Genomic DNA, 26,317 nt, shown 5'->3' with positions numbered 1-26,317 from the left:
CTGCATGATGAGTAGGAGTGCATCCAACGTCCTCGCGCAATTCAGACGGTCGATTATCACGTTCATCGCAAAGTGCGTCTTGCAACATGAAATGTTATGCAAGATCAGTGTTGTACAACTTCATTCTTACCCACAAACCGTCAGGATTCGCACCTTAGAAGCGATCACCACCGGCTCCGAGGGAACAAACTGGAAAATACAAGATTGAAGCCAATATTGGGCGTACATATTGTGGAGGTATCAGTCTCAAAGTCCAGAATATCGAAGTCCTTGGAAACAGTGGTCATGACTAGATGCCAAGTCGTCAGATTGTCTCAAGAATGCTATAATCAACAAGGTGGGAGGACGCACGAATTGATCATATGCCAATATGCACGAACACTATGCGCTGGGCCAAGGGTATGTCTACGTCATTAGCCAACGACTGGACCGCTCGGTGCAGGGCTTGGGCAGCTCGTTTGGGATTCATTGTGCCACCCTCGCAAAACCTTTCGTAGAATGCCTCGACTAAACGCTGCACAGTATCATCGTTGACCTTCCACAGCGTCCCGACGACACTCCTAACCCCAGCAAATTGCAGGCCAGCCGCTAGGTGTATCACTTCGTCAGGCGTACTGAAGTCACCGACCGCGGTTTCACAGGCAGAAAGAAAGGCGAAATGATGCTGAGACAGATCCATCCGTGCAATATCAAGGAGCGAAAGAGGCTGGTCGCGCATAAGAAAGGCCGACTCGAAGGGTTCGTCAAATCTCTGCATCCCATGACATGCGAGATGGAACCAAGTGTTTTCTCGCAATGCGCACAATGCTCTCGATTTCGTGGCATCAATGCTGGTTATCTTGGAGAAGGAGACAGTTGGGGGAGGAGGCAAAAGTTTCCGCACCAATTCCAACTCAGGCTCCACAGCATCCAAAGTGAAAGAGGCACCGGCTGGGCAATTCTGACCAATGGCGACGAAGGGCACCGACGTGGGTCTGTGACGAGTTGCGCGAGCCTTGATCAGCGCGGTGAGAGATGGGGTGTATGAAGAGATATACAGCTGCGAAAGAGACTTTCCCCCATTTCTGTGCTCACGAGCAGCATGCAACGGCAAGAAATTGAAGAGGAATGTCGGGCACCACCATATTCGGGAACCTAGTCGTACCAATCCGCCCAACTTCTCGACCACTGGGCCGACGACATTGTTCCACAAGTCGTTCAAAGCTTCTTTCAGCGCTTGTTGGTGCCCGGTCTCTTTGTCAACTGCCTCTGGAAATGTGCGTACCAATTTGGCGAGTTTCTGGATATCAGTAGGGAGCGGAATGCTGGTGGGAGGTTGCTTGTGCGGGATAATAATGGCATCGCAAGACGATCTGCTTGCAATAAGCATGATGATGGGCCCATCACGAGCTGCATGTTGAAGATCGGAGAACAAAGGGGGAAGCAGGAAACGAGAGAAGCCCTCGATCTTCCTGATCTCCTCTACGGTTCCATTCCAGTCCTCCACTAGACGTCTGTACCGGGCAGCTTCTGCTTCCACATAAACTCTTTGAGTCCCTTCTGGATGGCTAGGGGGAGGTTTATCGAGGAGGGAGCTGAGGTCTGTGAATTTCTTCATTGGAGCCACTGCATGATCGCCGCAAGCCTGGAGCCCGTCAAGAGGTGTGCGGAGTCGAGCCATCTGGGTCCAGATGATGGTTCTGCCTTGCTCCAACAACTCAACAGCGCGACCCACGTCACCACTACGAAGAGCACACGATGCAGCATCCACAGCAAATGCACTTGGGAATTTCTTCAAGACATTGTGACGAGATGATACGGAGGCCGTGACAGACATGTAAGCGTCCAGAAGTCGCATAGAAGTCGCACAAGCCTCTAGTTGAGTGCCATGCGAATGTTCATGAGCATGGCGCACCCAACTTAGACTTGCCCGCAGCCGGGAGAGAAAGCCTGCAGAGACAATATTTGATGCCGCCTCAAAATGATGCATGGCAGCATTCAGACTATCTGTATTTCCGCCAGCGCCAGCGCCGTCAAGCTCTGAGCGATGGAACGATAAATGGACATTGGCTATAGATTGATGAACCATCGATTGAAAAGGATCATGCTGCGTCAACAACGTCAATGCACAGAGTAGTTTCTCTCGTGACTCCTCCAAGTCTTCGCCATTGCCTCGGTGGTCAAAGCGGGAGGAGAGTATATTCGCGAGGTTGTTTAATGACCCAGACCGCTTTGTGTGACCCACCGGGCACAAAGCCAGCGCTTCCCTGCTCAGTGCGATAGCCTCATCCAAGTCTCCGCCGTTGCCTCGGTGGTCAAAGCGGGAGGAGAGTTGGAGAGCGAGGTTGTTTAATGATGCAGACCGATCTGTGTGACCGACCGGGAACAAAGCCAGCGCTTCCCTGCTCAGTGCGATAGCCTCATCCAAGTCTTCGCCGTTGCCTCGGTGATGAAAGCGGGAGGAGAGTAGACTCGCGAGGTTGTTTAATGACGCAGGCCGATCTGTGTGACCGACCGGGGACAAAGCCAGCGCTTCCCTATGAAGTGCGATAGCCTGATCTAAATCTTCGCTGTTGCCTCGGTGGTCAAAACGGGAGGAGAGTTGACACGCGAGGTTGTTTAATGACTTGGACCGACCTGTGTGACCGACCGGGCGCAAAGCCAGCGCTTCCCTGTTCAGTGCGATAGCCTCATCTAAGTCTTCGCCGTTGCCTTGGCGGTCAAAGCGAGAGGAGAGTTGAATCGCGAGGTTGTTTAATGACTTGGGCCGACCTGTGTGACCGACCGGGAACAAAGCCAGTACTTCCCTGTTCAGTACGATAGCCTGATCCAAGTCTTCGCCGTTGCCTCGGTGGTCAAAGCGGGAGGAGAAACAATTTGCGAGGTTGTTTAATGATGCAGACCGATTTGTGTGACCGACCGGGAACAAAGCTAGCGCTTCGCTGTGAAGTGCGATGGCCTCATCCAAGTCTTCGCTGTTGCCTCGGTGGTCAAAGCGGGAGGAGAGGAGAATCGCAAGGTTGTTTAATGACGCAGACCGATCTTTGTTACCGACCGGGCACAAAGTCAGCGCTTCCCTGTGAAGTGCGATAGCATCATCCAAGTCTTCGCTGTTGCCTCGGTGGTCAAAGCGGGAGGAGAGATGATTCGCGAGGTTCATTAATGACGCAGACCGATTTGTGTGACCGACCGGGCACAAAGCCAACGATTCCATCTGAAGTGCGATCGCTTGATCCAAGTCTTTGTCATTGCCTCGACGCTCGAAGCGAGTCTGTAGCATTACAGCTAGATTGCCTAGCAATTGCCCTCGCCAAGCATGCCCGGCGTTGTAGTATCCCAGGGCATGATAATGAAGGGATATCACTTCGTCTAAGGCACGAGGTTCATCTCTCTCCAAACACCGCTGTGCTTGATCAGCAAGTTGATTCGGCGATAACGGAAGCATGGATGGGGCGTGCCACTCCTGCCCGACATCATTTGCATTAATGCCTCCAGCAGAATGTAGAGCGCATGTTTCCATTGCAATCGCAGCCGCTCTGTGAATGTGGGTGTTGGCGTGGCAGACATTGATGACTTCGCTCAGCAACTCTTTGGCTGCATCAGCATCCGTTTGAAATCCCCGTTTTGCGAAGCGCCAGAGCAGAGCAACCGCAAGATGCAGCTGCGTGACCGTTCGGTCCGGATGACAGGTGGGACGCAAGTCGAGGGCGCTTTCAAACAGGGAGACAGGGACGTCGAGGTCGAGGTATCTTCCCTCGGCTTGGCAACTAACAAACTTTGCGATGGCGAGATTGAACAGCACTGCAGGGCGGCAGGGATGATCTACGGAGCAGAGATCTGAGGCGTGTTCGAAGTGGTTTATGGATTGCTCGAGATCCCTGCCGTTCTGCGTTCTACGGTATCGTGCGAGAAGACGATGTCCGGCATCCGTCCTCAGCGCTAATGCATCCGATCCGCGGGACGTAGGCTACACGTTACGGTTTTCAGTATCAGAATGCCAGACTGCATTGATCGCTCACAATAGTAAGGGGGCAAAGAATTGCGACATCGTTTTGATCAGAAAGTTGCTGCTCCACTGTGAAGGAAAGTGAAGTACAAGCGGATACGACTTCCTGATGCTTTGGCTGAAATATTATGGCTATGATGCTCGTCAGCATCTGTCAGGCATTGTGTGTAATGGACGATACTGACGATGCGATTTTTCGCTGCGATCCAGTAATTCTCCCACCGAGATCTCGAATGTGCGGAGGAGCTCTCCGTGACAAAGCATCGGACCCAATTCGAATGAGGCATACACGCTGATCCGGACTTTGGAAGATGGCTCGCGCGGCCTAGAGTCTTTCTCAATACCTGCAGAGCAGAAGAGTTCAAGATGACTTACAGAGGAATGTGCTCGTGCCATTCGACGACAGCTTGGTCTACGTTTACAGATCTATTGCTTGTCTCGTATTCAACGTCGTCGGCCTTGATCACTGCATGGAAGCCAGCGGGGATCCGTCGGAAGCCAAGAGTGAGATCAGTCGCACGAATGACTTGAAGGAAATGGTCAATACAAGCTGAGCGGAGATGGATATCGCATACCAGTGATGATTGGTTGCACCACATTGAGGTGCGTCTCTGCCGGGTCCTGGGTGTGGTCTGGATCGTTCGGCTCCTCACTAAATAATAAGCACATTGTCAGACGTTTGGACGAACAATTGCTTGATATACTTACTTATCTTCTTTTTTCCTGAAAATGCGAAATCAAGTCTATACATGTGGTATACAACGCAGCGACTTACGATCGTAGATGTCTTGAGCTCTTGTCATCATCGCTGCCTGACGACTTATGCCCGTGTTGTATCCCTTTCGAGGGCTCGGTACTGGAAGCGGATGTTTCTACTAGAGGAGTTGGGGAAGTTCTAAGCGACGACACTGGAGAAAAGTCTGATTCTGATGGGGTTGATGAGACACATCGACGATGAGTCATTATGAAAATGATGACTGAGGGATGTATTCAAACGAACAGTGGTCATGAAACACTGCGGCAGTACTTGTAAAGGTCTGAAGGATTATAAAGGAGGAAATCACAGCACGCACATGGCATCCACCCTGTGCAGCGCCAATGAGTTAACAGGATATCATGATAAGCGGCCTGCCAAATATCGGGACTTTCAATATAGTCTCAGTAACAATATTCATGTCGTCAGATTTGTACAGCAGTTTGATGGCACGATGAACTAGGCTTAAAGCGGCCGACACGAGAAGGCTGCGAACCTGAAGAGCAGTGCATTCCACAATTTCGTGTGATTGCGACTTTTACTGTTGGACTGTTGCGCGAGAACTTGAAGGCACAAAACTGACTGTACATGTCATTGCAAGGACTGGTAAGAATCGGGTCAAGCTGGTTTGAAATAATTAATGAAGCTCCGATCATTTCCGTCTTGTTTTGCAGCCTCGTTGTCGTGATGTTGATGATTGACGCGTAAGATATCGCTTGAATGAGTAGCATTATAGAAACATCCGATTCGGTTGTGTGTCGTTACGTCCTACAATCGTTTGCATTAAAAAGTTCACCCCTTGCAACATCTTTGTATGTATTTGGTGGGTAAATTTGAATGTACACTCTAACCCTAACCACAACAGCCACTGTCACACTGCACACCAAGCCTCGTTTTAAGCTGATTGATAATAGTCTTCATTTTTCTTTGGCAAACTCTGCCAGCCATTGCACGCAGCAACTCATTTCGCTCTGCTGCTGCCTTTGAAAATTTGATGTCCGTTTGTGCGTGACTGCAAGCCGATGAAGGCTGTGCGAGAGCGTGGGAATTGAGACTTGAAACATTTCAGCAGCTGCTCTTGAAATTTCGTCAAGGAAATAGGGTAGGGATGAGTTGGCATTGAGAATGGATGTGATAAATGACAGGTCCTGTTGGTTGAGAGTACGAGGCTTGCCACGGCAATGAGCAAATGGATCTCTTGTCTGTCCAAAATCTCGGTGAAGTCTGTCAGAATTTTGTAGATACTTCGCTGACTGCACCCAGCAAGTTGAGCTATTTCAGCAATTGTCTTAGAATGCCAGACAATAATCCACTCCCTTAACTGTTCTGTGAGGTGTGGAGACATGATATCGTTACATCATATAGTTCTCGTGTGACAGGTCACCCGGCAAACACATTTGAGAATATTCGAGGTTTTTTTGTGGGCACAAATACATACAAAGATGTTGCGTCCAAATCTAGGGGTGAACTTTTTAATGCAAACGACTGTATGTAGAACTGAATCTGTAGTCGATTGGAAAAGATTCTGCGTCCGGGGACGGTCAATTCACTAAGAAAATGTAAAATAAATATTGAGACCCGTAGGTCTACCACTCCGGGAAAGCGTGTCATCCTTGTGCAGGGGCCATGCTAATCTTCTCTGTATCGTTCCAATTTTTCGTATGTCACCCCGAAGGGGACAGCATTTTGTATGACGTAGAAATTGAGGTCAACACAATACTGCATTTGTGATGGAAGCCGGGTTTGCAAGTTACCTCAAATGGCAGGCAGCAGTTCCCCAACAAAACGAGTCATAAGGCTCGCGGGCCTAATTGTCAATCGTTCCTCATGATCCAAGCGTGTACATCAGTGATACTACATTCCTTGATACGAGCTCCACTCAACTGATTGCTAGATATATTTGCCTCTTGGCGGATGAGAGGGTGACAAAGTATGACCATGCGTTATATGTAAGTATGTGTAGGTATTAAGAAATCATGGAGAGCGTCGCGGACGAACGAAAGAAAGAAAGCATCGCGATCAGATCAACCACAAAGCACCCCAATAACGAACCAAGAATGAGAAAATATCAGTAGTGATGGATCGAATAATGTACATCAGAGAAGTTATTGTCAGTTTGTGGTGCCAGTGGGACATCATATAACACCGCTTCTATGTTGCACGGGGAAGGCGGATGACATTGGTGAAACCTGATTTTGGTTTGCACCCTCAGCGTCCAGGGAAACGGAAGGTCCACTGCTGAGTGCCGGCGCGGAGCCCGTACTCGGCGTCGGCGGCACCGTGCCAGAGGTAGGCACTTTGCCAATGAACCATGACTAGTAAGTGGCAAAGATGGTTAGTGACGCTCCACAGGTACGGAATACGTAGACGCACAGGTACCCATCCTCGATCACCACCATCTTCTTTGACAGCCTGCACAGCAAGTGAGCTGGATACCATGGACCGTAAACTATAACTTACATATGACCAGTGATTGTATTTCTTGAACACCCTTAGCGCATCGTCTTTCACTAGATCCAACTCCTCTTCCCCTTTCTTCTTGTAGTCCATGAGGGCTATTCCTGGGAAACTCGTCGATATGATGCTCAAGGGGAGGATAGGTGTCTTAGAATCAGCCGCTAATGGCACTTCAGAGGACCCTGCTGCTTTGGAAAGTGCGGTAGCCTCTGCAATGGCGGATGCAACTGGGACATTGGTCTCAAGCAGGCAACCTGCAGGTACCCAGCCCTGCTTTGAGGTGTCGGTGTCGACCACACCCGATCCTGTCGGGTCCCGTTGCACCACCCACCACCCTCGTGCGCGCGATAAAATGACGAATGTATCACCACTATATGTGACTTTGAGTATAGCCAACGCTAGTTGGTAGAAAAAACACCTACACAACTACGTCAAACTCATCTTCCTGCTCAGCCATATACGGGTATATTGCAACCGCGTATGACACTCCAGACATTGGTGGTGGCATCTCCCTCCTCGCTGTGTCTGCATCAGCGGTGTTCGTGGTCCGTGTTTTTGAAACCTCTATGGTGCTCGTATGGCCAACGAGCGTCGTCGAAGTTGAACATGTGTCTCGGTTGCTCACAGCCTCCTGCTCTTGCTTCTCCAGTACAGGCGACATGACCTCTGGCCATCCAGCTTGTGGTGTGGTGCCTGTTAACAGGGGTGCGGGAGGTGTGATGTCGTTAACTTCCAATCTCGGTGGTCGTGTGGCTGCCCTGCCCTGTCCTGATGATGAAGACTTATTGTTTGATTGGCTAGATGATGCCTCCGATGCAACAGACGCCTTGCGTAACGCGTGTTTTTGCTGTGCGACAGCGATGGGAGAACGGATGTCTTTGATGTGCTTGAGCATGAAAACGGGGTTCTTCTTGGCGTCTTTGAGTTTTTGAAAGAGCAGAAGAGGTTTTTCATCGTAACTGAGACATCGCTCGATGCGGTTTCCTACAGACCGAATAAGACATTTCTGACAGAAGAAACTGTTCTGCTTACCAGGGGAGCCGTAACATATGAACATTGCATAATTTTGCCAGTGATCGTTGTTGATTTTGTACTTCTTCAGGGCAGCAGGAAGCACTTTCCACGTTGGGTCCTCTAGACTGACCTTGAAACTCTTGAGATTGTCGGTGCTGTCTTGCCGGCTTGGTCGCGATGATGTTGAAGGTGAGGGTTGCACAGGTGACTCTACGGGTGGCGGTGGAGGCTTGTGGGATTGAGTTTGCTGGATCCCGCGATTATGAGAAATATCAGGCTCCACTTGTTGTGGAGAAGGATGGGGAGATTCGACGTCGGGTTTGGTTGGTGACTTGGTAGGGTTGACATACTGAGCCCACTTGAAGGAGGGTTGTCGCTTCAGTGGAGCATGACTGATCTCTTCAACAAGCAATTGGAATCTTTCGTTCAGACGTTTGTTATCTTCCTCGAGTGAATGAACTTTTTGTGCTGGTGCAAAGAATGATCTTAGCACAGTGCCATGATATAAAAAGGCTGATGACAGACCTTGTTCCCTGACGAGGTCGTGTAGCTTCTCCACCGTGACATTGCGTTCCTGCACTTCGGCTAGAGATAAAAGTCAAATTTTGAAGTAGCAGTCATCAGAGAAGTGCGCACAAGGAGGAATATAGTGGTCGGCTTCGACAGGCACATGGTGGGCGAGCTTAGCCTGATAGACGGCTTTAAGAATGGCCAATCTCTGACCCACAGTGCTTATCCCGACTGCCTTGAGATCCTCCGCATCTAGCATACAAAGGACATCACCAGATATATTGTGCTCTGATATATGGAATTAGTATTCAACATATGAACCTTCGCAGATGACATGAGTAGCACCTTTGATCTGAGCTTCATACTGCGGAAAACCAAGACTTGAAAGCCATCGGTGGACACGTTCTTCATCCCAGTCCAATATGCTACGTTCACCGTTGGTAATATCCATGGCCATGACGAAGACAGTCGCGACTATAATGCTAAAGGGGATCAGACAAGGAGAAGACCTGACACCGCCAGTCAATCCTTATTTACTAGGTGCAAAATGGATCAAGCACATCCACACATTGACAATTTCATATGCTATTTTTGGTACGCATCACGTGATTGTTACTATTATAGAAGCTCATACTTTGTTACGATTGTCTGTATTTAAGATTCCTTGGCAGCGACCACCTTATGGAGGACCTCCTTCAACACGTGCTTAGCCATCACAGTCGTGCTGGGATAAGGGGGCACGATAGTGGCGGGAGTTTTGAACCTGCGGAAGTTCTTGTCGGGGTCTACCGCTACCTTCGCGTTCTGTTTAGAACTGATACCACCAGGCTTGTGGGAGTAAAAGTTCCGAAGCGCGCGTCCTATGGCCAACTAGCTGCATTCGGTAACTGTGACCCACCAGGTGGGTGGTTTACAGTTGGGTGAGGGCTAGTAGGTGAAGAGGAAGCTTCATATCCCAGATCTAGTCGGCCTTTAGCTCAAACTGGATCCTAAACCCATTCGCAACGGTGCTGCTGCGGCCATGCCCGGTTCACATTAGATTTGGCGTCTCTGTGCAGAGACGATGCTGTATAAGTCAGACCTGCACAGTGAATGCTAAAAATAGAGATTTCCTTCAGTAAATTCTGTAGGTTGTACATGCACGGGTAATTTTCATAAAGCACCACATGAAAACATATGGAAACCCTGCTGTGCAACGAAACGTGTTGATCATGCCAATTCCGACCTGATGTAAATCCGGTATGCCTGTCACTGTAATAAGTGGTGTTCTGGAGCCAATGTCAATCATCAGCACTCACCAGAAGGGCATTGCATGATGATGTAGAATCGTTCGGGCCCACATCCTCGACAAACTGAGCTTAATTCGCCACAACGACATCGTCGATGGTACCGAAAAGATGCAAGTCCTGGTTCAGATCGAGCTCAGCCTGAACCCTCAAGGGAACAAACCGTCGGCATAAATATGACATATCGGATGAGGCTGAGGTCGAACAAGTCGATGCTGAGCGCTGAGCTGTGTGTCCATTGAATTTGGCTTGAACTTAGTAATTATTCCCACGCAACCCCGCACAATGCAACTTTCACTTTGACTTGTGCTTGAGCTCGACATATATTCAGGGTGAGGGTATGTATAGCTGTATCCTGGACAAACGAGAGTCTGCCCAGTGTCGCGAGTGAACGGCTGAAGCATTCTTATTCCGTAGCAGCTGAATTGGCTAGACTTGCTTGCTATGAACAACCCTTGGGCCACAACCTGGGAGCAGTCAGACGATCAGTCAAATAATCGCAAGACACCCGTTCCGACACCCTCCTGGACCCATACCATTGGAAATCAAACCCAGGATCAAGAGGAAGATATAGGACTTCCATCATGGTCCGCAAACAATGATACGCAATGGTCAGAATCACCTCACACTAGCGATGCTCTCTGGACCTCTTCCATCGGCGACACTAGCGTATGGGGCTCTTCGACATACACAAAGATAAACATTTCTCGCCAGAGAATAACAGGAGCAGTTGTTGATTCAGAGACTCAAGATGAATTCATATGTCCCGTACCCGCAGCTGCCACAACCAGCGAAGACAACGTTGTGGTACTTGCTCCCCCAGATTCCGTGGAGTCTCACCCAGTGCTACCAACAGTTGATCTCACTCCCCAAGTTTCGGACATTCCTGACGTAGATAATGGGTCTGAAACCGGCGCGTCTGTCAAAGAGGAAATCGAGGATGACAGTGAAGCATGGGCAGACCCAATAAATCTCTCAATAGACGATGGTGATGAGTGGGGTGCCGCTTGGATGGATACATCTGCACCTGAGGCGTCTGTCAGTGTTGAAGAGCCACCAGATGAATGGGAATCAGCGCGACAAGAGAAAGAGAAGTTGAACCGTGCAGTGGTATGATTGGTGTTTATGTGCGTTAACGTTACTCACTAACTATTGTTCAGCCTCCAGAAATGATGGCAGCTCTCATTCAGAAGTGCCAGGAAGTCTCTGGTGAGCTCTGGCCAGGGACAGAGTCCGACTCGGATGCTAGCAACTGGAGGACTGATTTTGATGGACTTGAGAACGTGTATGTACATAACTTGGTATTTCCTTACGACACAATTTACATGCCTCTTACTTCAGTACGGTCTTATTAAACGACTTGGTCCCTGAGGACATGGCTTTGTCCCCTCCGATGCAATTCTCTCAGACAGCCACTGCAAAAGAGTTAAATAACGCGCTCAAGCTCACGAGGCATATGCCTTTGATACGTAAGAGCCCAATGGCCCTCCTACTTAGTTCCAAGGGATCAACGGACTGGGAGAAATCGGTTAAAGCTAGGAAAGATATTCCTGTGGATGATGCTCCAGCGGGGTGGCGAATCCTAGAGAAAGATGAACGTGCTGCTATGGCTGATGCGACTCATCCCAAGAAACCTGGTTCAGGATTACTTTCGTTCTGGAACCGCAAGGCATCATCCTCAATACCTTCTGTAGATGCAAAGGTGGAAAATGTGCGACCACCGCCTATATCCGCGCGTTCTAGCGTCGACAGCACGAAGCCCCAGGCGCCAGACAAACGTGATATCTCTCCCGCTCGCAGTCTATCTGTCTTTATGCCTTCATCCCCGGTAGCCAGCTCATCTGCAGCTCCTGATGTCGTGATACCAGCGGTCACACCTGCACCATCGGCCGTTTCGCGCTTTTTGAACCGTTTCTCACGTGCCAAAGGCACTGGATCTGAGCGCAAGTCTATTGCTCTGTCAACAGACGATCTTGATTTCCTTTCCGACATTGTACCTAGTACACATGACCCTGATGACGACATGGACAATGCCCAGTTGAAAGCGCTGTCGAATTTGGTAAATTCAAATCCAACACCATTGCCCACAAAGCTTCCACCCCCACTCGCACCACCACCAAAACCTCCATCTGTGAACGCCAGTCGACCTCCTTCTGTCGGTCTGAGTGGTTTGGGCATTACGCTGGAGCCTGCACATGGTTCTCCCCAGCATCCTCCCGCTCGTGCTCCATCCCTGTCGCTACCATTGTCCCCAGTCGCGTCAGATATCTCGTTCTCGCGTCCGCACAGCCCAGCAGTACCTCCTAAACCATCTTCACCAATTAACACGACTTTTTCTGCTTACACCAACCCAATAATACCAGCTGTAATACCCTCGCCACCTCGACCATCTTCAAGAACGCACTCACCCTTTCAACTGCTGCCGCCACCCAAGGCGTCTTCTGCGCTCTCAATACCTCCACTTCTGCCACCCCCTGTCTCACCGCCACAAACACCAAGGCCCAGCGTATATCCCATGCTAGCAGCTACATATCAGGACCTCGACGAAGATGACGACTCATTCTCCGCTTTCTCAAACCTCCCTCACACAGATCCCTTTCCAGCACCACGCGAGTCCATGGACTCATCTCTCAATTCACCATCTTCCACACAAGCACTTAACTCCAGCAAGTCATCAAATTCAATGTCTTTCGACGACTTTGACGACTTTGTAACCTCATCGCGAATCCGCACGCCATCCCCGCCGCCCGTCCCAGCGAAACCCTCAAAGATGGTTGGAGGAGCGACAGCAGCAACGCCAAGCTTGCGGTCTGACACGTCCATACACATACGCACGCAGAGTCTGCTTGATCATGCTGTCACACAGCGCGGACAGTGGCCGTCCCCACTGAGTGCGCATTCCAGCCACCCCGTGCTGCCACCCCCATCTGGTTATCCGTCATTTGGTCGGGACATCGATCTGTTGAGCGATGGCGGCGCGGTGCTGTCGGCGCCGAAGTTTGGGACTCCACCACCGAAGGTGCAGTCTACGATGGTGCCCCAGTTGTCGCCGTCCCTGTCGCCTGCGCCATTGCCCCAGCCGCTGTTATCACTTGCGTCACTGTCACCGTCATCGTCGCGGGCTGAGAGACCGCCTGCGAAGCCGATTCAGACGGGTGGGCTGACTGCACAAGATTTGTCCTTCTTTGAAGGGTTGTGAGCGGTGAGATTGGAGTATTGGTGTTGATTTTGGGTTTATCACGGTGCAAATGTGTATTAACGATTAACGAAATCCGGAAAACTTTGTTGTGTATAAGCAAAGTTAATTCATTATCAGCGCTACTACATCAATAAGATGCGGCCAAGTTCGCCATAAAGAGGTAACAGAGTGGAACACATACAATGGACGAGAGTACAAGAATGAAAATATACAAACAACAAATATATCTCATGAGTATGCAGAATCATGGCAACCAGGGCCAGGTATGGAGTAACAAATAATTTCATCATCTTGATAGCTTCATTCACTTCCAAAAGTTCCATGCAGACCCACCCCGCGCATCGTCTGCACCATCGCGGCTCTTGTTCTTCTGACGATGTCCTGTAGAAGACATATGACCGTGTGAGTCAGCGTTCTTAAACACACGCAAACCACGATACGCACCAGACAAATTTGGGTCCGCATATTGCGGGGCGTAAGGTGCCTGTCGCTGCATCGAGTAAGTATCTTATGTAGGGTTAGGGTCTTGAGGTTGCCTTACGTGGTCTCGGGACCTGGAATGAGTGCTCCGTAATGAGCGCATAGATCCTGCGGCTGGCGGTGGGACATGAGCTTCATATGGTGGAGGAGGGTCTTGACTTGACGGCGGTGCAGCGATGGCACGGTGATTATGATGAGAAGGGGGAGGGTTAGAGTTCGAGGGTTGCTCGACCCCATTGATCAAGCGGCGCTCGGTACCATCCGGGAATGAGTAGGTGACATGCTCGTTGCCCTAATAAATGACGAATGATTGTCAAAATAGAGATAGATAGATGAACATCACTGACTTGTGAATCTCTACGAACAGCTTTGGTGTGGGTAACGCCGTTTACAGTAGAAGTTGTGTAGCTCTCAGAAACCCATCTAGGGCCATTCGAGCCACCAGCGAGTGACCCGCTGGAAGAAGAGCTGTATACATTTACGTTTCCTCCTGTGAGGAATCCAAACGGCGAGCTCGTAATGGGAGACATGGACATCGGAGACATGAACCCTCGGCCAAAAAGTCCATCATCCCAATGACCAAATGGATCGCCGAATGGATCTCTCGAAAAGGCTTGGTGAAAATCTCCAAAAATACGATTGAAGAGTATAAAAGGGTCTGTGAAGTCATGGAAGGGCGGATGACGTGAAGAAGGGAAGAATGGGTCTGCTTGATGACCATGACTGAAAAATGGATGTCGGGAAAAGGGGTCCTGGAAAAAAGGATCTTGGAATGGCTCTCTAGTAGGACGTTGCCAGTTGCCCTGAGTGTAACTCTCCTGGGCAGTTGGGGGAGGCCATATTCCATGTCGGTCATAGGTCTGAAAGATAATCAGAATAAGATATAAGATGGCATGACTGACAAAAACCTTGCGGTTTTCCGGGTCGCTGAGGACTTCGTAAGCGTTATTGACCTAAAATAGAGTTCAATCTGCTTCAAAGACATGAGCGTCTTGAGAATGATACCTTGCGGAACATCTCCTCTGATGCAGATTTCTGCGCTGGAGAAGCGCCTTGAGGCAAACGGTCAGGATGAGTTTCCAAGGCTTTCCTTCTATAAGCCTTGCGAACTGTGATCAGAGTTGTGAATTGTAAGACTCGACCTATGATTGTGTGTTTGACTACATACTCTGGTCTGGAGTAGCATCTCTGCTTAAGCCAAGTGTTTCGTAAAGGTTTGTGGCCATCCTTGATGACAACCAAGAGTATTTGAAACGTGAAGAGCAGTATGGATGCAATAGTCGTCTAGGTAGACTAGTACGAGAAGTAGAGAGAGAGCCTCGACTTTCAATGGCAGAAGAGGCTCAGAGTCTATGACATTCTATTGCCTCCGAAGTCTCTTGGGATGAGTGACATTTGCCTTTTACAGATTTCTCTGGTGAGCCGAGAACATCTAAATATTGCCACAGACTTGACCCAGACGGGGACTCGCCGATTCCTGAAGCGTATGCTTGCAAAATCAAAAGCTCACAACTTGCACGACGTTTGATCACTTGGGAGCTCTTAGAGTCTCAGACTCCACTCAGATCTCAGGCTATATAAGTTGAACGAGTGTCCAACTTTTCCAGTCATAATTCTCACGGCTGCTAATCAAAACTTTGTGACGCATCCGCGAAATTTATGATTCTGCAAGAAGTGGTACTATGTGCTACTGCACCCCAGGCTCAAGGTTCTGGCTCAGGCGCAATCGTTCTCCATGACATACAGACCGGTACATCACTCGCATCCTTCAAGCAATCCAGCTCTGCGCCGCACTGCACATCATTCGTCGAAACACTCGATGGCCAAGGAGGGTTCATCCTCGCGGCGCAACAAGACAAATCTATTCTAAACGTCTACAACTTTCAAAAGGTAAATCTCATGTTTCTGATATGGCCTTCACCTTTCTCAGTGCATCATAGGACCAACTTGCTTTCAAAATAGTCCTTCCTGAGAGGCTTTCGTGTATTGCGCTGGATAATGCGGGAAGCTTCTGCGCGGGAGGGACGGCCCAAGGTCGAATATATCTGTGGGAGGCGCGTCAGAGAATATAATATGTCTGGTGGACCCCGACTCAATTTTTGACAGTAGGTCGCGTCAGGCATCTTGTACAACTCTTGGGACGCCCACTACCGTCACGTCAATGTCCTGAAATTCACCCATGACGGTGCTGCCCTTATTTCAGGCAGCGATGACTCGGGTGTCAGTATTTGGTCCGTGGCAAGGTCCGTCGTACATTTGTTCGTGTTGTTGTGTTATTGACAGCAATGTAGACTTGTCGACAACGACACCCAAAATGAACTTCCGACTCCATATTGTACGCTATCAGACCACACCCTACCAGTGAAAGATATCGCTTGCGGCCTTGGCGCATTCCCTACTTGTCGCGTGCTTACCGCGTCCCTCGATCATAGTGTAAAAGTGAGCGCGTTTTTCTAGTCGCGAGTACCTTTTGTTCACCTCATATACCAAGATTTGGGATCTAAGTTCTCAGTCGTTGTTGACCACCTTCCACTTCCCTAAACCTATATCTTTAGCAGTTTGGGACATTACCGAATGCTCATTTTTCGCTGCTTCACCGGATGGCTCCATATACCAAGTCAACCTTTTCCGCCAGCGAACTGAAAAACACGCTGGTCAGACGATTGAAGCCATTGGAGGCGCAGGCGTCAGCGATGTCATCCGTGTCGCCGATGAAGACAGCAACAGTCGAAAACGACTCATATCAGTCGAGTATGCCTTTTTCGTACATGCCTAACGTGTACGACTAGCTGACGCGTCTCGAATACAGCCAACCAATAACAGCTCTCACCATCTCCCTCACCAGCTCGCTTCTTCTTGTGGGTACTGCTACGGGCCTCATCCACATCTACGACATTGCCTCCCACCAGCTTCTTCGCACCATCTCGACGCACAAGGGCATGTCGATATCCCATCTCACGACCATGCTCAAGCCGCCTGACCTTGTTGGACACATAAGCCTGTCCCTCAACCTTGGAAGTTCCGCCGATGCAAAAGATATCATCCCTATCCGCCCTATCGTACCGTTCCACCGCACAAAAGATTCAAAGGCAAGGGAAGCGCACGAGGTGGCGATGATGCTTCCCGTGCAGGCCGAGGTAGGTTTTTCTTCTGTGGAAATGGGTATTCGGCTGACGTTGATGTTCGCCCCTAAGACCCCTGGAGGCATACCAAGCGCTTACGACTACCCCGAAGCTGAGTTTCAACAAGACTATGCGTTTTTCGTACGACCGAACACGATTGGCACCTCGGAGGCATCGAGTGCGCGCGTTACTGAGCTTGAAGCTGAGGTAGAGAACTTGAGAGAACAACTTGGGAAGGCGAAGGGGATTAACGATGTGATGTGGGAGACAGTTGTGCAGAGGATCATAACACAGGAAAAACAAAAGGCAGTTATGGAAGGTCAGAATGCCACTATGCTAGGTGAAGGCGAGGACGAAAATGATGCAGAGAGGCCGAGAAAGAAAGGCAAGAAGACGGAAAGCAAGAAGTAAACGATCTTCCTATTTAACTCATTATTCTAATTTTCCCAAAGTTAACGCAGGAAGGTTTTCCTGATGGGATCGTGCAGTCTCCTGACGGTCGCAATGATATATGGTCGTGGGGTTTCGAACAGATGCCACAAACACTGTCCATTAGTCTCTGACTCACCGTGTCTATCTACTGTTCTTTCGCGTCCAGTCACCTATCAGCTCCTATGGGTTGGCCCTAGTATTTCGGATAATACAATGAAGCCCTAGCAAAGTTCGAGTCTAACATCGCATTCTTTAATTGCCGAGCGGTATCGATCACTCGATATCCATGACGGTACTACATTCTGAAAGGATCCTTGATCATACATGACATCTGGTTGGCGCTCGCATGTATCTGGATTCGACATGATAGAACTGCATGCTATGTTCATGCTCGATGACTCGTGGACATATTTTGATGGCATTGCATTGCTTCAAGGTGCGAGCATTCACCGGCACCGTTCAAACTGCGTGTTTACTAGTACAGCCATTGTAATATCAGTGTTGGTCGTGGAGGCAAGATAAAATGACAACAAAGGCCACGTCAGCACTAAGCACTAAGGCGGGTCACAAATAATCAAACAACTTTGTCCACTTAAGTTGGATCGTTCCCTTATTTTCTTAGTGGGACTTGTATCCTACACCATCTCTTATACATCCACCGCGTCATTGGCACGAGCAACTGCAAGCTCGACAGTATGTAGTGCTATTTGTCATTGCATGATGGGGCCTTGATTTTTATAGCATCGGTGACGCTATCATTCTGCGAATCTCTTATGGATGTCAACGATCCCTTCGTCGATCTTGCGGATCAATTATCGCGGTCCACCGATACTGGTGCCTTCATGGTTGATGCCATGCCATGGTTTAGGAATGGTTTCCTGGTGCTGGGTCCAAGTGCTTGGCCCGTGAATGGAACCAAACCCTCCAAGAGATGGTTGACGCACCATACAAATCCGTCAAGGATCAGATAGTAACTAACTAACATCCACAGTTCGGCGATCACGAGTTGAACATATCACAGGCTGTCAGAGTTGCCCCAGTGGACGTCTTTCACCTCAAATTTGTTGAGAATCCGTATTTTGTCTGCCGAAGAGACGGTCCGCTCAAGCCCTGTGGCGCCGACACCGTGACGGTTAGCTCCTCTATAGATCAATTGTCATATCTCGAGACTAACATCTATCTCTACAGACAGTTTCTACGATCTACTCGCTTTTCCTAGCGATGACACTGTTCCCTGATGTGCAGAAGAAGGCTCAGGCTGAGATAGATGCGGTTGTTGGCACTGACCGTCTTCCCTCCTTCGCAGACCGCGAGTCCCTTCCATATATCGAAGCCCTTGTGAAGAAATCCCTGCGCTGGAATGTTTTTGTCCCTATAGGTATGCGTTTATCGTATTTTTGTTGTCTAAATCTGTCATGCATCCCGATATCGCATTGACATATCTTGTTTCATCTTTTTGAATCAAGGCTACTCGTGCATATGGCCTCGGTCTATGTATAGTATACACATCTGGCACCTCACTGGTACTCCCTGCCAAACAACAAGGAGTAGGTTCGCGTACTTGAGATGTCCCACCGACGTCCGACACCTTTACGCGTAGCAACCGCCCTCGACTGACTGTTGTCATCTTACCGTTGTGAATATCAGGAACACATTCACTTTATTACCTGTCCCTTCTGGCGCCGATGTGAAGAATGACATTGTCACATGTCCCGTCATGCCATTCCACTACATGAAGGATGGTGAGGCACACAAGGTGGTGATAATGCTTCATGCACGTGTACGGGATGGCATATATGTCTGTTCGCTCACATGTGTAAGGCCATCACCGTGAGCCATGGGTTGGACATAATCGAAAGTGCCCGTGTTTTAGCTTGCAGTAGGTCATCGAATGGTGTTTCTGAACGGACACAAGACGATGTTGTGTGCTGGGTTTGTCGAGCATGGTCTCAGGACCTCACCACATGATAATATTTCTTTCAAGTGTATACCTTTAAAATCCTCATGAGCAATGACATGTACCAACCTGTCAACCCCCAAACTTCTAAACGCCCCTCCTTCCCACCATCCACTTCTCCCGATAGATCATTTATCCCCTCGAACCCCTCCACAAGATCAGAGACATCAATGGCCCAATATGGGTTGGCGGCGCGGAACATGTCAGGCCTAGTACGCGCAGGGGACGTAAATGCGGAGAGGGGGAGATGGAAAACTGTCGCCACCTCTGCCTGAGATATCGTGAGTGAGGAAAGCGAAATGGAGGGCAAGGGATCATCTAGGGATCCGGTATATGTTCTATGACTGCCACGTGGGTATACGAAGCCCTGCACATCAAATTCAAGTCGAAATAAAGCTAGTAGATGAGAAAAAATAACGTACGACGTAGGGCCATACTCTGAGGCCCATGAGACTTTGCTCAGGCGGGCCAAATTGGCCGAGAACATCGATCTGTCGATTATACAGACCTACTTCTTCTTGTGTTTCTCTGAGTGCGGCAGCTAGAAACGATGCATCTGCCTACAAGTATGATGAGGAAGCACAGAGAGGTTCTGGAATAAACTCACTGGGTCCACCCTTCCACCTGGGAAGCTAATGATCATGAGCTCCGAGACAGTGGACACTTCGAGGGTCGAACATACCTGACTTCACCAGCATGGGACCTCAGTTTACCACCTCGCAGTTCGAGCAGCACGCCGGGTACACCATCGACGTTACACAACGGAACAAGGACCGCTGCGTTGACTTCTCCTGGGATCACTGGAGTCTTGGACGTTGTTGCATGCGCAATAAATGCGCTTTGGAGTGTGCGTAAGGAGCCGAGGGTGAAAGGGGACGTTAGGGATATGATAGACGCGGAAGGTTGGATGTGGAGGGTTGAAGCATGTGCTGCGGATGTTATGAGCGTCCTGGACAACATGTCTCCATGATACTAGAAACAGACGGGCGCGGATACTCAGAGCTGCTGATATTCGTGCTAGTAACTTTGTGGTCTACTAGGTCGCTCGATGGGAAAATGGTTGAAAATGAGGTCAATGAGCAAGAGGTAGGAGAGACTAGGCCAAGTCCGGGCCGTCGCTATTATTAGCATAGCACACCCAGTGCGCTCAGCCAACTTCTTAGTGCCCTTCATATTTGCCATGGACGCTGTCGAAAAAGCCAACACAGCGAGACAAAAGCGATGGCAAGTGCCTTCCTGCAGATTTCATTCGATAAATCGTTGATTCATCCCGCTGCAGGGTAAAAGACCGGAAAGTCGGTGAAGGTACATACGCCGTCGTGTACCAAGGTGAAGTGGCTCATGCGCTAAGCGATGAGTCTTTCTCTGACTCCTGCAAGGCCGAGAGGCATCAACAAGCCGCAAAGTCGCCATCAAGAAGATAAAAGTCGGACAATTCAAAGATGGGCTCGACATGTCTGCTATTCGAGAGGTCAAATATCTACGAGAGCTTCACCACCAGAATGTTATCGAGGTCCCTCGTCGCCAATACATCCTCGTTCGTGAGCACTGACCATCTTTCCTTGCAGCTTCTGGACGTCTTCTCTTCAAAAACGAATCTTAACCTCGTGCTGGAGTTTTTGGATAGCGACCTTGAGATGATAATTCAGGACCGGTCGCTCGTCTTCCTTCCCGCCGATATCAAAGCATGGATGGCCATGACCTTGCGTGGGCTCGAATTTTGCCATAGAAATTTCATGCTTCACCGAGTATGCTACAAGCCCCCTCACAACCTCTTCACCAACTCATGGCATCTTGCAGGATCTGAAGCCCAACAATTTGCTCATTGCGTCGGATGGACAACTCAAGATAGCTGATTTCGGTCTAGCAAGAGATTTTGCAGACCCAGGACATAAAATGACGTGTCAAGTCATCACTCGGTGCGTGTTTTCAAGTCACCCTTTTGTTTTCGCTCCTCAACGTGCACAGATGGTACCGACCACCAGAGCTGCTGTTTGGCTGTCGGTATTATAGCTCAGCGGTCGACATATGGTCCGTAGGCTGCATATTCGCAGAGCTCATGTTGAGAACGCCGTATCTTCCCGGTGAGAGCGATATGGATCAACTCAAAACCATCTTCCGGGCACTCGGGACGCCCACAGAAGAGGACTGGCCGGTGTGTATTCGTATGACCGTCTATGTCATGTCTTTGTCTCATGTTCTACACAAGGGCCACACCAAACTGCCAGATTACGTGCCAGTTGGACAGTTCCCAAGAACTCCCCTTCGCGACCTCTTCACCGCCGCCTCTGGGGATACACTTAATCTTCTTAGCAGATTCCTCGTGTATGAGCCTCGAAGGCGCATAAGCGCAAGAGATGCTCTCAGCCACGCATACTTTTTCGCCTTGCCACACCCATCACATCCCTCCAAACTACCTAAACCTGCTTCTCAAACATCCCGCCCTCTCGAAGAACTTGATGGTAACGCTGACATGGTCGGCACCGGGCCAGGTGTCAAAGCCGCTGCACCTAATAAACTTAAACGAAAATTAACCTCCCCCGATGGCACCGACTTGAGACCACTCGCTCGCAAATTAGACTTTACTCAACATATGAAACACTCATGATCACTGTGTTAACAACCAATAAATCCTCCGTTCCGCACTTGCATTGGTTGTGTATATAGCGACTAGCCTTGCAATGTAGGAAATAAGGGAATACGTGTGAACTAATAAACTTGAACGTGGTAATGGATAAAATCAGACACCGGAGGAATGAGGTACAAGACAACGTTCGGGACAACAAGTTGATAGTTGCATGTGACAAGTACCGCGCTAATACGCAACTCTGATCCCAAACCATACCATGCTCTTGACGTAGAGCATATATGCGACTTGATTCTCCACACTGCTTTCTTCTAAATTCAGTCCATCGTGTCTCGGGCAGTGTCACAAACCGTACACTTGGTCGCGCTGGTAGGGACCTTCAACATGCAGAGGGAACAAGTCCACGTATCCATGGATGAGCCTGGAACCTTCAACCCTGCAGCAGACCAGTTGAACCCTGTAGGAGCCGGGGACGAAGCTGCACCAGGACGGGCCGCGTCACAGACAGTACATTCGAGCTTTGCACTATCTGGATTAGATAGCATGCAAGTATCGCACTGCCAAGTCTCAACGTGCTCTGTTAAAGGCATTTTGATAGCGGCTTTTGACCAGTCAAACATCTTCTGAGGTGCAGCTGCAGGCTGTGCGGCACTACCTGACCTCGGCGCATCGCAGATTGTACACTTATCCTCGGCGCTGGCAGGGTTCTCCAGCATGCATGTGCCGCACGACCAAGTACCAGAGGTAGTAGCAGCAGGTACCTTCATGCCCGCTGCAGTCCAGTTGAACCCGTTTGTGGATGGTGCTACTGGCTTGAACTCGAAGACAGGGAGGGAAAGCCGAGACATGCTGGTAGCTGTGATGCGAGCTTTGACGTGGCTGGGCCCAGCGGGATAGGCGGCCTCAGCAAGATTGAATTTATACTTCGGCAACTCATCGACTTCCATAGCTGCTACAGCCTCTTTGGGGGGCAGCTTCGCCTTGGAGGACGTAGTCTGGGTTTCCTTAGGAAGGAGACAGGATGTTATCAATTGTGCCGGGGGCGCCTCAGATATTGGTTTCTCCTCAGCTGACGTAGTCTCCTTGTCTGCGTAGTAACTGTACCGCAACTTGGATGGCTCCCTAGGAGCCGACGTCTTAGTTCCAAATGCAGTCTTCATCGGCAAAGCCGGGGATGGAGTATGTGAGAAGGGGAACGGCGTGGCGCTTGGCGTAATGAGTGATGAAGGGGCATCTTCGACAGGCTCGATAATCTCAACAGGCCGCGTAAAGACCGAAGATTTGTCCTGAACCATCTCAACATCCTCCACCTCTTCCACGGACAGTACGACGGGAGTAAGTTTCGCGGTCTTTTGCTTCTTTGTAGGGCTTTCGTCCTGGTCTGCAACTTCTTCGGTAATGACCATTGGCTTTGCGGTCTTGCTGTGACCATTGGTCTTCGGGACATATGTGTCCTGAGCTTCGCGAGTGGGTTTCTCTTGCCTCTCTATTTCTGGCGGAGGCCTTGCGCGCTTACTTCCCTATTATCAATATTAGTCTAGCCTCTTAAACCTGAATCATAGCTGCCCACTGACCTTCGGCACTGTGGCTTCAATAATCGCCTGCGCGGTGATTTCTGGCTCCTTTTGCGGTTTTTCTTTTTTCTCTGCTGGAGGGCGCGAGCGTCTCACGGGAGGCTTCCTAATGGGCATCTTTACAGGACTTGCAGTTTGGTACGGGTTCGCCACGTCAGGTTTCTTGACGGGGGTGACTTCCTTAATGAGCCCCGTCATATAGTTTGCAGCACGCGTGGGTCGTGCTGGAGGTTGTGGCGGTGAATCGTTCTGCTTCCATGTTTGTCGTAAAGGTGAAGGTACGGCTGGGGTCGTGGGCTTTACAGCAAGACCCGCAGTGCGTAAACGAGGCGTAGTGGTTCCGTTCGCCTTTGGCGTAACAACAGCCGCAGGAGCCAATGCCGACACAGGTACAGGTGGAACTAGAGTCTTGTCATTGATCACAGGTGTAGAACGGGTGGGAGAAGTAGAATTTGAAGTCGGGAAGACGATGTTAGACGTCGATGATGGGGGAGAAGACTTCTGTGCAGTCGAAGACTCAGCTTCATTGCCGACACGGCGACGTTTCGCATCGGTCGCAGAAGGTGTCCGTATGGGAGATAGCTCAATACGAGGGCCCTGAGGCCGAGACCCGAACCCAGGTGATCGATATCGGTTTCGTGGACGTGCACTACCCGCACCTTGCCAGCGCAATATGCCGTTGGGATTGCGCAATAGGGTCTTTTTCGGAACGTGTGTGTTGCTTGATACACCATTTGGTGTTCCAAACCCAAGGTTAGGAGAGGATCCACGCGACGGAGATGTCGAGAACCGGAATGGCTCAGGTTTGTCTGCTGTTTGACCATGAGTGCATGCTCACACGGCATGCTGGGAGCAACATATTCGTACCTTGCACGTTCTTCTGGATGTAGTCTACGATGCCAGCTGCCTCAAATTCGTTAAGAGGCCGCCCTGCTTTCTCGACAAGGAAACGAGTAACGGGCTCGAGGTTCTTAGCAAGTGAAGGGCTTTGCTGCAAGTAGGAAGGAATATTGGTTTGGTGAGGTGGTGTATTTAAATTGTAGAAAGGCTGTCGGGCAGGTGTGACGAATTGGGATGTATTGGAAGGTCCCGGTTGTTGGGCATCCCAAGCAGGTGGGTATACCAGTTCCTGTGAAGGCTACCCTTCGTGAATCAATGCTACCAGACCAAACAATACTTGACGGACTACAAACCTCGTGCCCTGGCGGTACATCACCAGGAGGAAGAGGGAGCACAAATTCAGGCGCAGAGTTCCGATCAAGTTGCACTTGACGAGTCGGAATATGAGGGGGTCCCTCCTGTTCCTGAATCTGCAAATCCTCGTCCTCGTCATTACTGGAGGACGAGGCACTTGAGCGCACCAGATCCTCAGCTCGATCATCCTCCTCAGCGCCACCGAATCGTAAGAAGCTCATTAAACCAGAAATGCTCCATAGCTTAGACATACCATGTCAGACAAAGTTGCAGATAGAAGACGATGACAAACAGTGTGCTCACCGATTTTTTCCTTGAAACTGGCTTGCTGTGTTTTGTTGGGCGAGCGTAAGGAGATGAATGGGCGGTTCTCTTCGCCCTGCGGTCATTCCGCCTGTCTACGTTCATTCTCGTTCAATGAGTCTAGAAACGTGGGAGCGAGTTAAGAAATTACAGGCCGCTTTGTGTTCGTTGCAGAACGGGCGACAAGCGACTAGAAACAGAGAACAGAAGATGTCGAGGACAAGTTATAATCATCAAACTGACTTGGTGAGCCAGACCTGGCACTTCCCGGTTTAGGGCCGGTCATTGTTCGCGACGAACCGTGACCTTGTCTTCCTGCACACAACGACGACAGCAGTTCATTCTTTTCATCAACATTGGTCGCCATGCCGAACAAGGTCGTCACGACACCATACCCGCTCATCGACGCTGACCCACACGCTTCCCGCGTTGTGCGTTATTTCCGTTCGTCAGACTATGCAACATGGGCTGCAGGAACAGCCGCATTCCCGGCTGCTTTGTATTTCTGGGGTATGCATCCTTGTTTCAGTCGGACTGCTTTGTCTTAGGCTTATACGAATCATTCTTGTCCTCAGATATGGCTGACCCTACAAAAGTTCGTCTGCGGACTAGCCTTCGGCTTGGAGGCTTGCTTGGCTTCGTCGGCGGTTTCTTGCTGGCATACCAACGCTCAAGTTGTGAGTTGCTCTGGTTGTGCAAGTCGTGAGCAACCTTATCGTTTTTGTTGTTAGTTCGTTTCTGGGGCTGGTCAGAGAACAAGCGAGAGGAGGACTTGGATCTGGCCGAGCTCTCTCAGAGAGCAGCTGAGGGTAAGCCCTTGTATGGTACATCCAGCCAGCCCGAGTGGGTGCAGGGCACTGCATACCGTAACTCTGCATGGTCTCAGTTGAAGTTCCGTGAGTTTCGCTGGAGTATGTTAATCAGCGTTTTTCCTGCTAAATCTATTAAATTTTGCAGACGCATTCCCCATGTACGAACATATGTCATTATCGTCCTCAGTTCCAGACTTACTGCAATTGTTATAGGTTCAACTTTGTCAACCATCAACATCACGGCACCGAGGCTGCAAAATATGGAGTGAAGGAAAAGGAGCTATCAGATTAGATATTGATATACCTTCCTGCTGATTGCACTGTCGTTGGGTTGACGCCATGCACTTGCGAGGAGGTTTGATTTTCCCGCAAGTCTGCGGAATGAATAAACATACCTGCTTTGACTGTCAGTATAATGATCGCATCGTAATCAAAGAAGTTCCGGTCTCATCGATGCCTCATCGACATTTCTGACCATTCCCTTGTATCTACTAGTATTGCAGCTAGTGTTGCCACAGCTCCGGCTTATTGCCGGTTTTAGCCGTCGATAGCTGAGCTGACCACACAATTATAGCTTACGTAATTTACGGCCCGGCCCGGTTGAAGTAGCCGCAGTTGCGGCTCAAATCCAGCTGAAAGCCAACTATCTAT

General features: G+C 49.7%; 12 protein-coding genes across 12 annotated transcripts; 6 read left to right on the top strand and 6 right to left on the bottom strand.

Annotated features, from left to right (window-relative positions):
- Positions 1-252: 252 nt before the first annotated feature.
- Positions 253-4,698, bottom strand: EDB93DRAFT_121985 (CHAT domain-containing protein). Its single transcript, XM_041451129.1, has 7 exons — positions 4,694-4,698; positions 4,561-4,637; positions 4,361-4,511; positions 4,171-4,310; positions 3,999-4,117; positions 352-3,946; positions 253-289 (listed from the first exon to the last, which is right to left on the bottom strand). Exons 4-6 carry the CDS (start codon positions 4,247-4,249, stop codon positions 359-361), a joined length of 3,786 nt encoding a protein of 1,261 aa, XP_041301652.1. The 5' UTR covers positions 4,250-4,310; positions 4,361-4,511; positions 4,561-4,637; positions 4,694-4,698; the 3' UTR covers positions 253-289; positions 352-358.
- EDB93DRAFT_1182760 (uncharacterized protein) lies at positions 4,214-5,295 on the top strand. Its single transcript, XM_041450697.1, has 6 exons — positions 4,214-4,310; positions 4,361-4,511; positions 4,561-4,637; positions 4,694-4,708; positions 4,761-5,000; positions 5,059-5,295. The coding sequence occupies exons 2-5, from the start codon at positions 4,367-4,369 to the stop codon at positions 4,941-4,943; spliced, it is 420 nt and encodes a 139-aa protein (XP_041301651.1). The 5' UTR covers positions 4,214-4,310; positions 4,361-4,366; the 3' UTR covers positions 4,944-5,000; positions 5,059-5,295.
- Positions 5,296-5,692: 397 nt separating this feature from the next.
- EDB93DRAFT_1182757 (uncharacterized protein) lies at positions 5,693-6,326 on the bottom strand (the record flags this gene model as incomplete). The annotated part of the gene is made up of 2 exons (XM_041450696.1): positions 5,985-6,326; positions 5,693-5,952 (listed from the first exon to the last, which is right to left on the bottom strand). Coding segments are annotated over exons 1-2 (360 nt in total), but the record flags the coding sequence as incomplete, so codon positions are not given.
- Positions 6,327-6,406: 80 nt separating this feature from the next.
- EDB93DRAFT_1182755 (uncharacterized protein) lies at positions 6,407-9,271 on the bottom strand. Its single transcript, XM_041450695.1, has 8 exons — positions 9,066-9,271; positions 8,847-9,008; positions 8,736-8,795; positions 8,229-8,678; positions 7,619-8,180; positions 7,200-7,566; positions 7,113-7,151; positions 6,407-7,054 (listed from the first exon to the last, which is right to left on the bottom strand). The coding sequence occupies exons 1-8, from the start codon at positions 9,175-9,177 to the stop codon at positions 6,875-6,877; spliced, it is 1,932 nt and encodes a 643-aa protein (XP_041301649.1). The 5' UTR covers positions 9,178-9,271; the 3' UTR covers positions 6,407-6,874.
- A 1,522-nt stretch (positions 9,272-10,793) lies between these two features.
- Positions 10,794-13,266, top strand: EDB93DRAFT_121796 (uncharacterized protein). The gene is made up of 2 exons (XM_041451095.1): positions 10,794-11,291; positions 11,348-13,266. Exons 1-2 carry the CDS (start codon positions 11,176-11,178, stop codon positions 13,203-13,205), a joined length of 1,974 nt encoding a protein of 657 aa, XP_041301648.1. The 5' UTR covers positions 10,794-11,175; the 3' UTR covers positions 13,206-13,266.
- A 91-nt stretch (positions 13,267-13,357) lies between these two features.
- EDB93DRAFT_121680 (uncharacterized protein) lies at positions 13,358-15,095 on the bottom strand. The gene is made up of 7 exons (XM_041451075.1): positions 14,854-15,095; positions 14,691-14,794; positions 14,594-14,638; positions 14,033-14,545; positions 13,747-13,977; positions 13,650-13,695; positions 13,358-13,586 (listed from the first exon to the last, which is right to left on the bottom strand). Exons 1-7 carry the CDS (start codon positions 14,909-14,911, stop codon positions 13,510-13,512), a joined length of 1,074 nt encoding a protein of 357 aa, XP_041301647.1. The 5' UTR covers positions 14,912-15,095; the 3' UTR covers positions 13,358-13,509.
- A 249-nt stretch (positions 15,096-15,344) lies between these two features.
- Positions 15,345-17,218, top strand: EDB93DRAFT_1243440 (WD40-repeat-containing domain protein; the record flags this gene model as incomplete). The annotated part of the gene is made up of 7 exons (XM_041452143.1): positions 15,345-15,575; positions 15,626-15,739; positions 15,795-15,928; positions 15,977-16,124; positions 16,177-16,436; positions 16,495-16,822; positions 16,880-17,218. The coding sequence occupies 7 exons, from the start codon at positions 15,345-15,347 to the stop codon at positions 17,216-17,218; spliced, it is 1,554 nt and encodes a 517-aa protein (XP_041301646.1).
- A 729-nt stretch (positions 17,219-17,947) lies between these two features.
- EDB93DRAFT_121859 (cytochrome P450) lies at positions 17,948-18,864 on the top strand. Its single transcript, XM_041451109.1, has 3 exons — positions 17,948-18,209; positions 18,261-18,371; positions 18,428-18,864. Exons 1-3 carry the CDS (start codon positions 18,171-18,173, stop codon positions 18,674-18,676), a joined length of 399 nt encoding a protein of 132 aa, XP_041301645.1. The 5' UTR covers positions 17,948-18,170; the 3' UTR covers positions 18,677-18,864.
- A 320-nt stretch (positions 18,865-19,184) lies between these two features.
- EDB93DRAFT_1182730 (NUDIX hydrolase domain-like protein) lies at positions 19,185-20,336 on the bottom strand. The gene is made up of 4 exons (XM_041450694.1): positions 19,879-20,336; positions 19,804-19,828; positions 19,619-19,756; positions 19,185-19,563 (listed from the first exon to the last, which is right to left on the bottom strand). The coding sequence occupies exons 1-4, from the start codon at positions 20,154-20,156 to the stop codon at positions 19,219-19,221; spliced, it is 786 nt and encodes a 261-aa protein (XP_041301644.1). The 5' UTR covers positions 20,157-20,336; the 3' UTR covers positions 19,185-19,218.
- On the top strand, positions 20,316-21,952 carry EDB93DRAFT_121642 (Pkinase-domain-containing protein). Its single transcript, XM_041451073.1, has 7 exons — positions 20,316-20,420; positions 20,476-20,525; positions 20,576-20,709; positions 20,765-20,944; positions 20,997-21,115; positions 21,165-21,351; positions 21,406-21,952. Exons 1-7 carry the CDS (start codon positions 20,377-20,379, stop codon positions 21,802-21,804), a joined length of 1,113 nt encoding a protein of 370 aa, XP_041301643.1. The 5' UTR covers positions 20,316-20,376; the 3' UTR covers positions 21,805-21,952.
- Positions 21,823-24,959, bottom strand: EDB93DRAFT_1265834 (uncharacterized protein; the record flags this gene model as incomplete). The annotated part of the gene is made up of 5 exons (XM_041454251.1): positions 21,823-23,303; positions 23,358-24,169; positions 24,225-24,495; positions 24,551-24,793; positions 24,855-24,959. 5 exons carry the CDS (start codon positions 24,957-24,959, stop codon positions 22,101-22,103), a joined length of 2,634 nt encoding a protein of 877 aa, XP_041301642.1. The 3' UTR covers positions 21,823-22,100.
- A 130-nt stretch (positions 24,960-25,089) lies between these two features.
- EDB93DRAFT_121598 (NADH-ubiquinone oxidoreductase complex I, 21 kDa subunit-domain-containing protein) lies at positions 25,090-26,081 on the top strand. Its single transcript, XM_041451072.1, has 5 exons — positions 25,090-25,364; positions 25,430-25,528; positions 25,586-25,750; positions 25,812-25,824; positions 25,880-26,081. The coding sequence occupies exons 1-5, from the start codon at positions 25,220-25,222 to the stop codon at positions 25,956-25,958; spliced, it is 501 nt and encodes a 166-aa protein (XP_041301641.1). The 5' UTR covers positions 25,090-25,219; the 3' UTR covers positions 25,959-26,081.
- The last annotated feature ends 236 nt before the right edge of the window (positions 26,082-26,317 follow it).

This window comes from Suillus bovinus, assembly GCF_016758785.1.
Source record: "Suillus bovinus strain UH-Sbo-P2 chromosome Unknown EDB93scaffold_119, whole genome shotgun sequence".
Taxonomy (NCBI): Eukaryota; Fungi; Basidiomycota; class Agaricomycetes; order Boletales; family Suillaceae; genus Suillus; species Suillus bovinus.
This window is presented reverse-complemented; position numbering and strand designations above follow the sequence as displayed.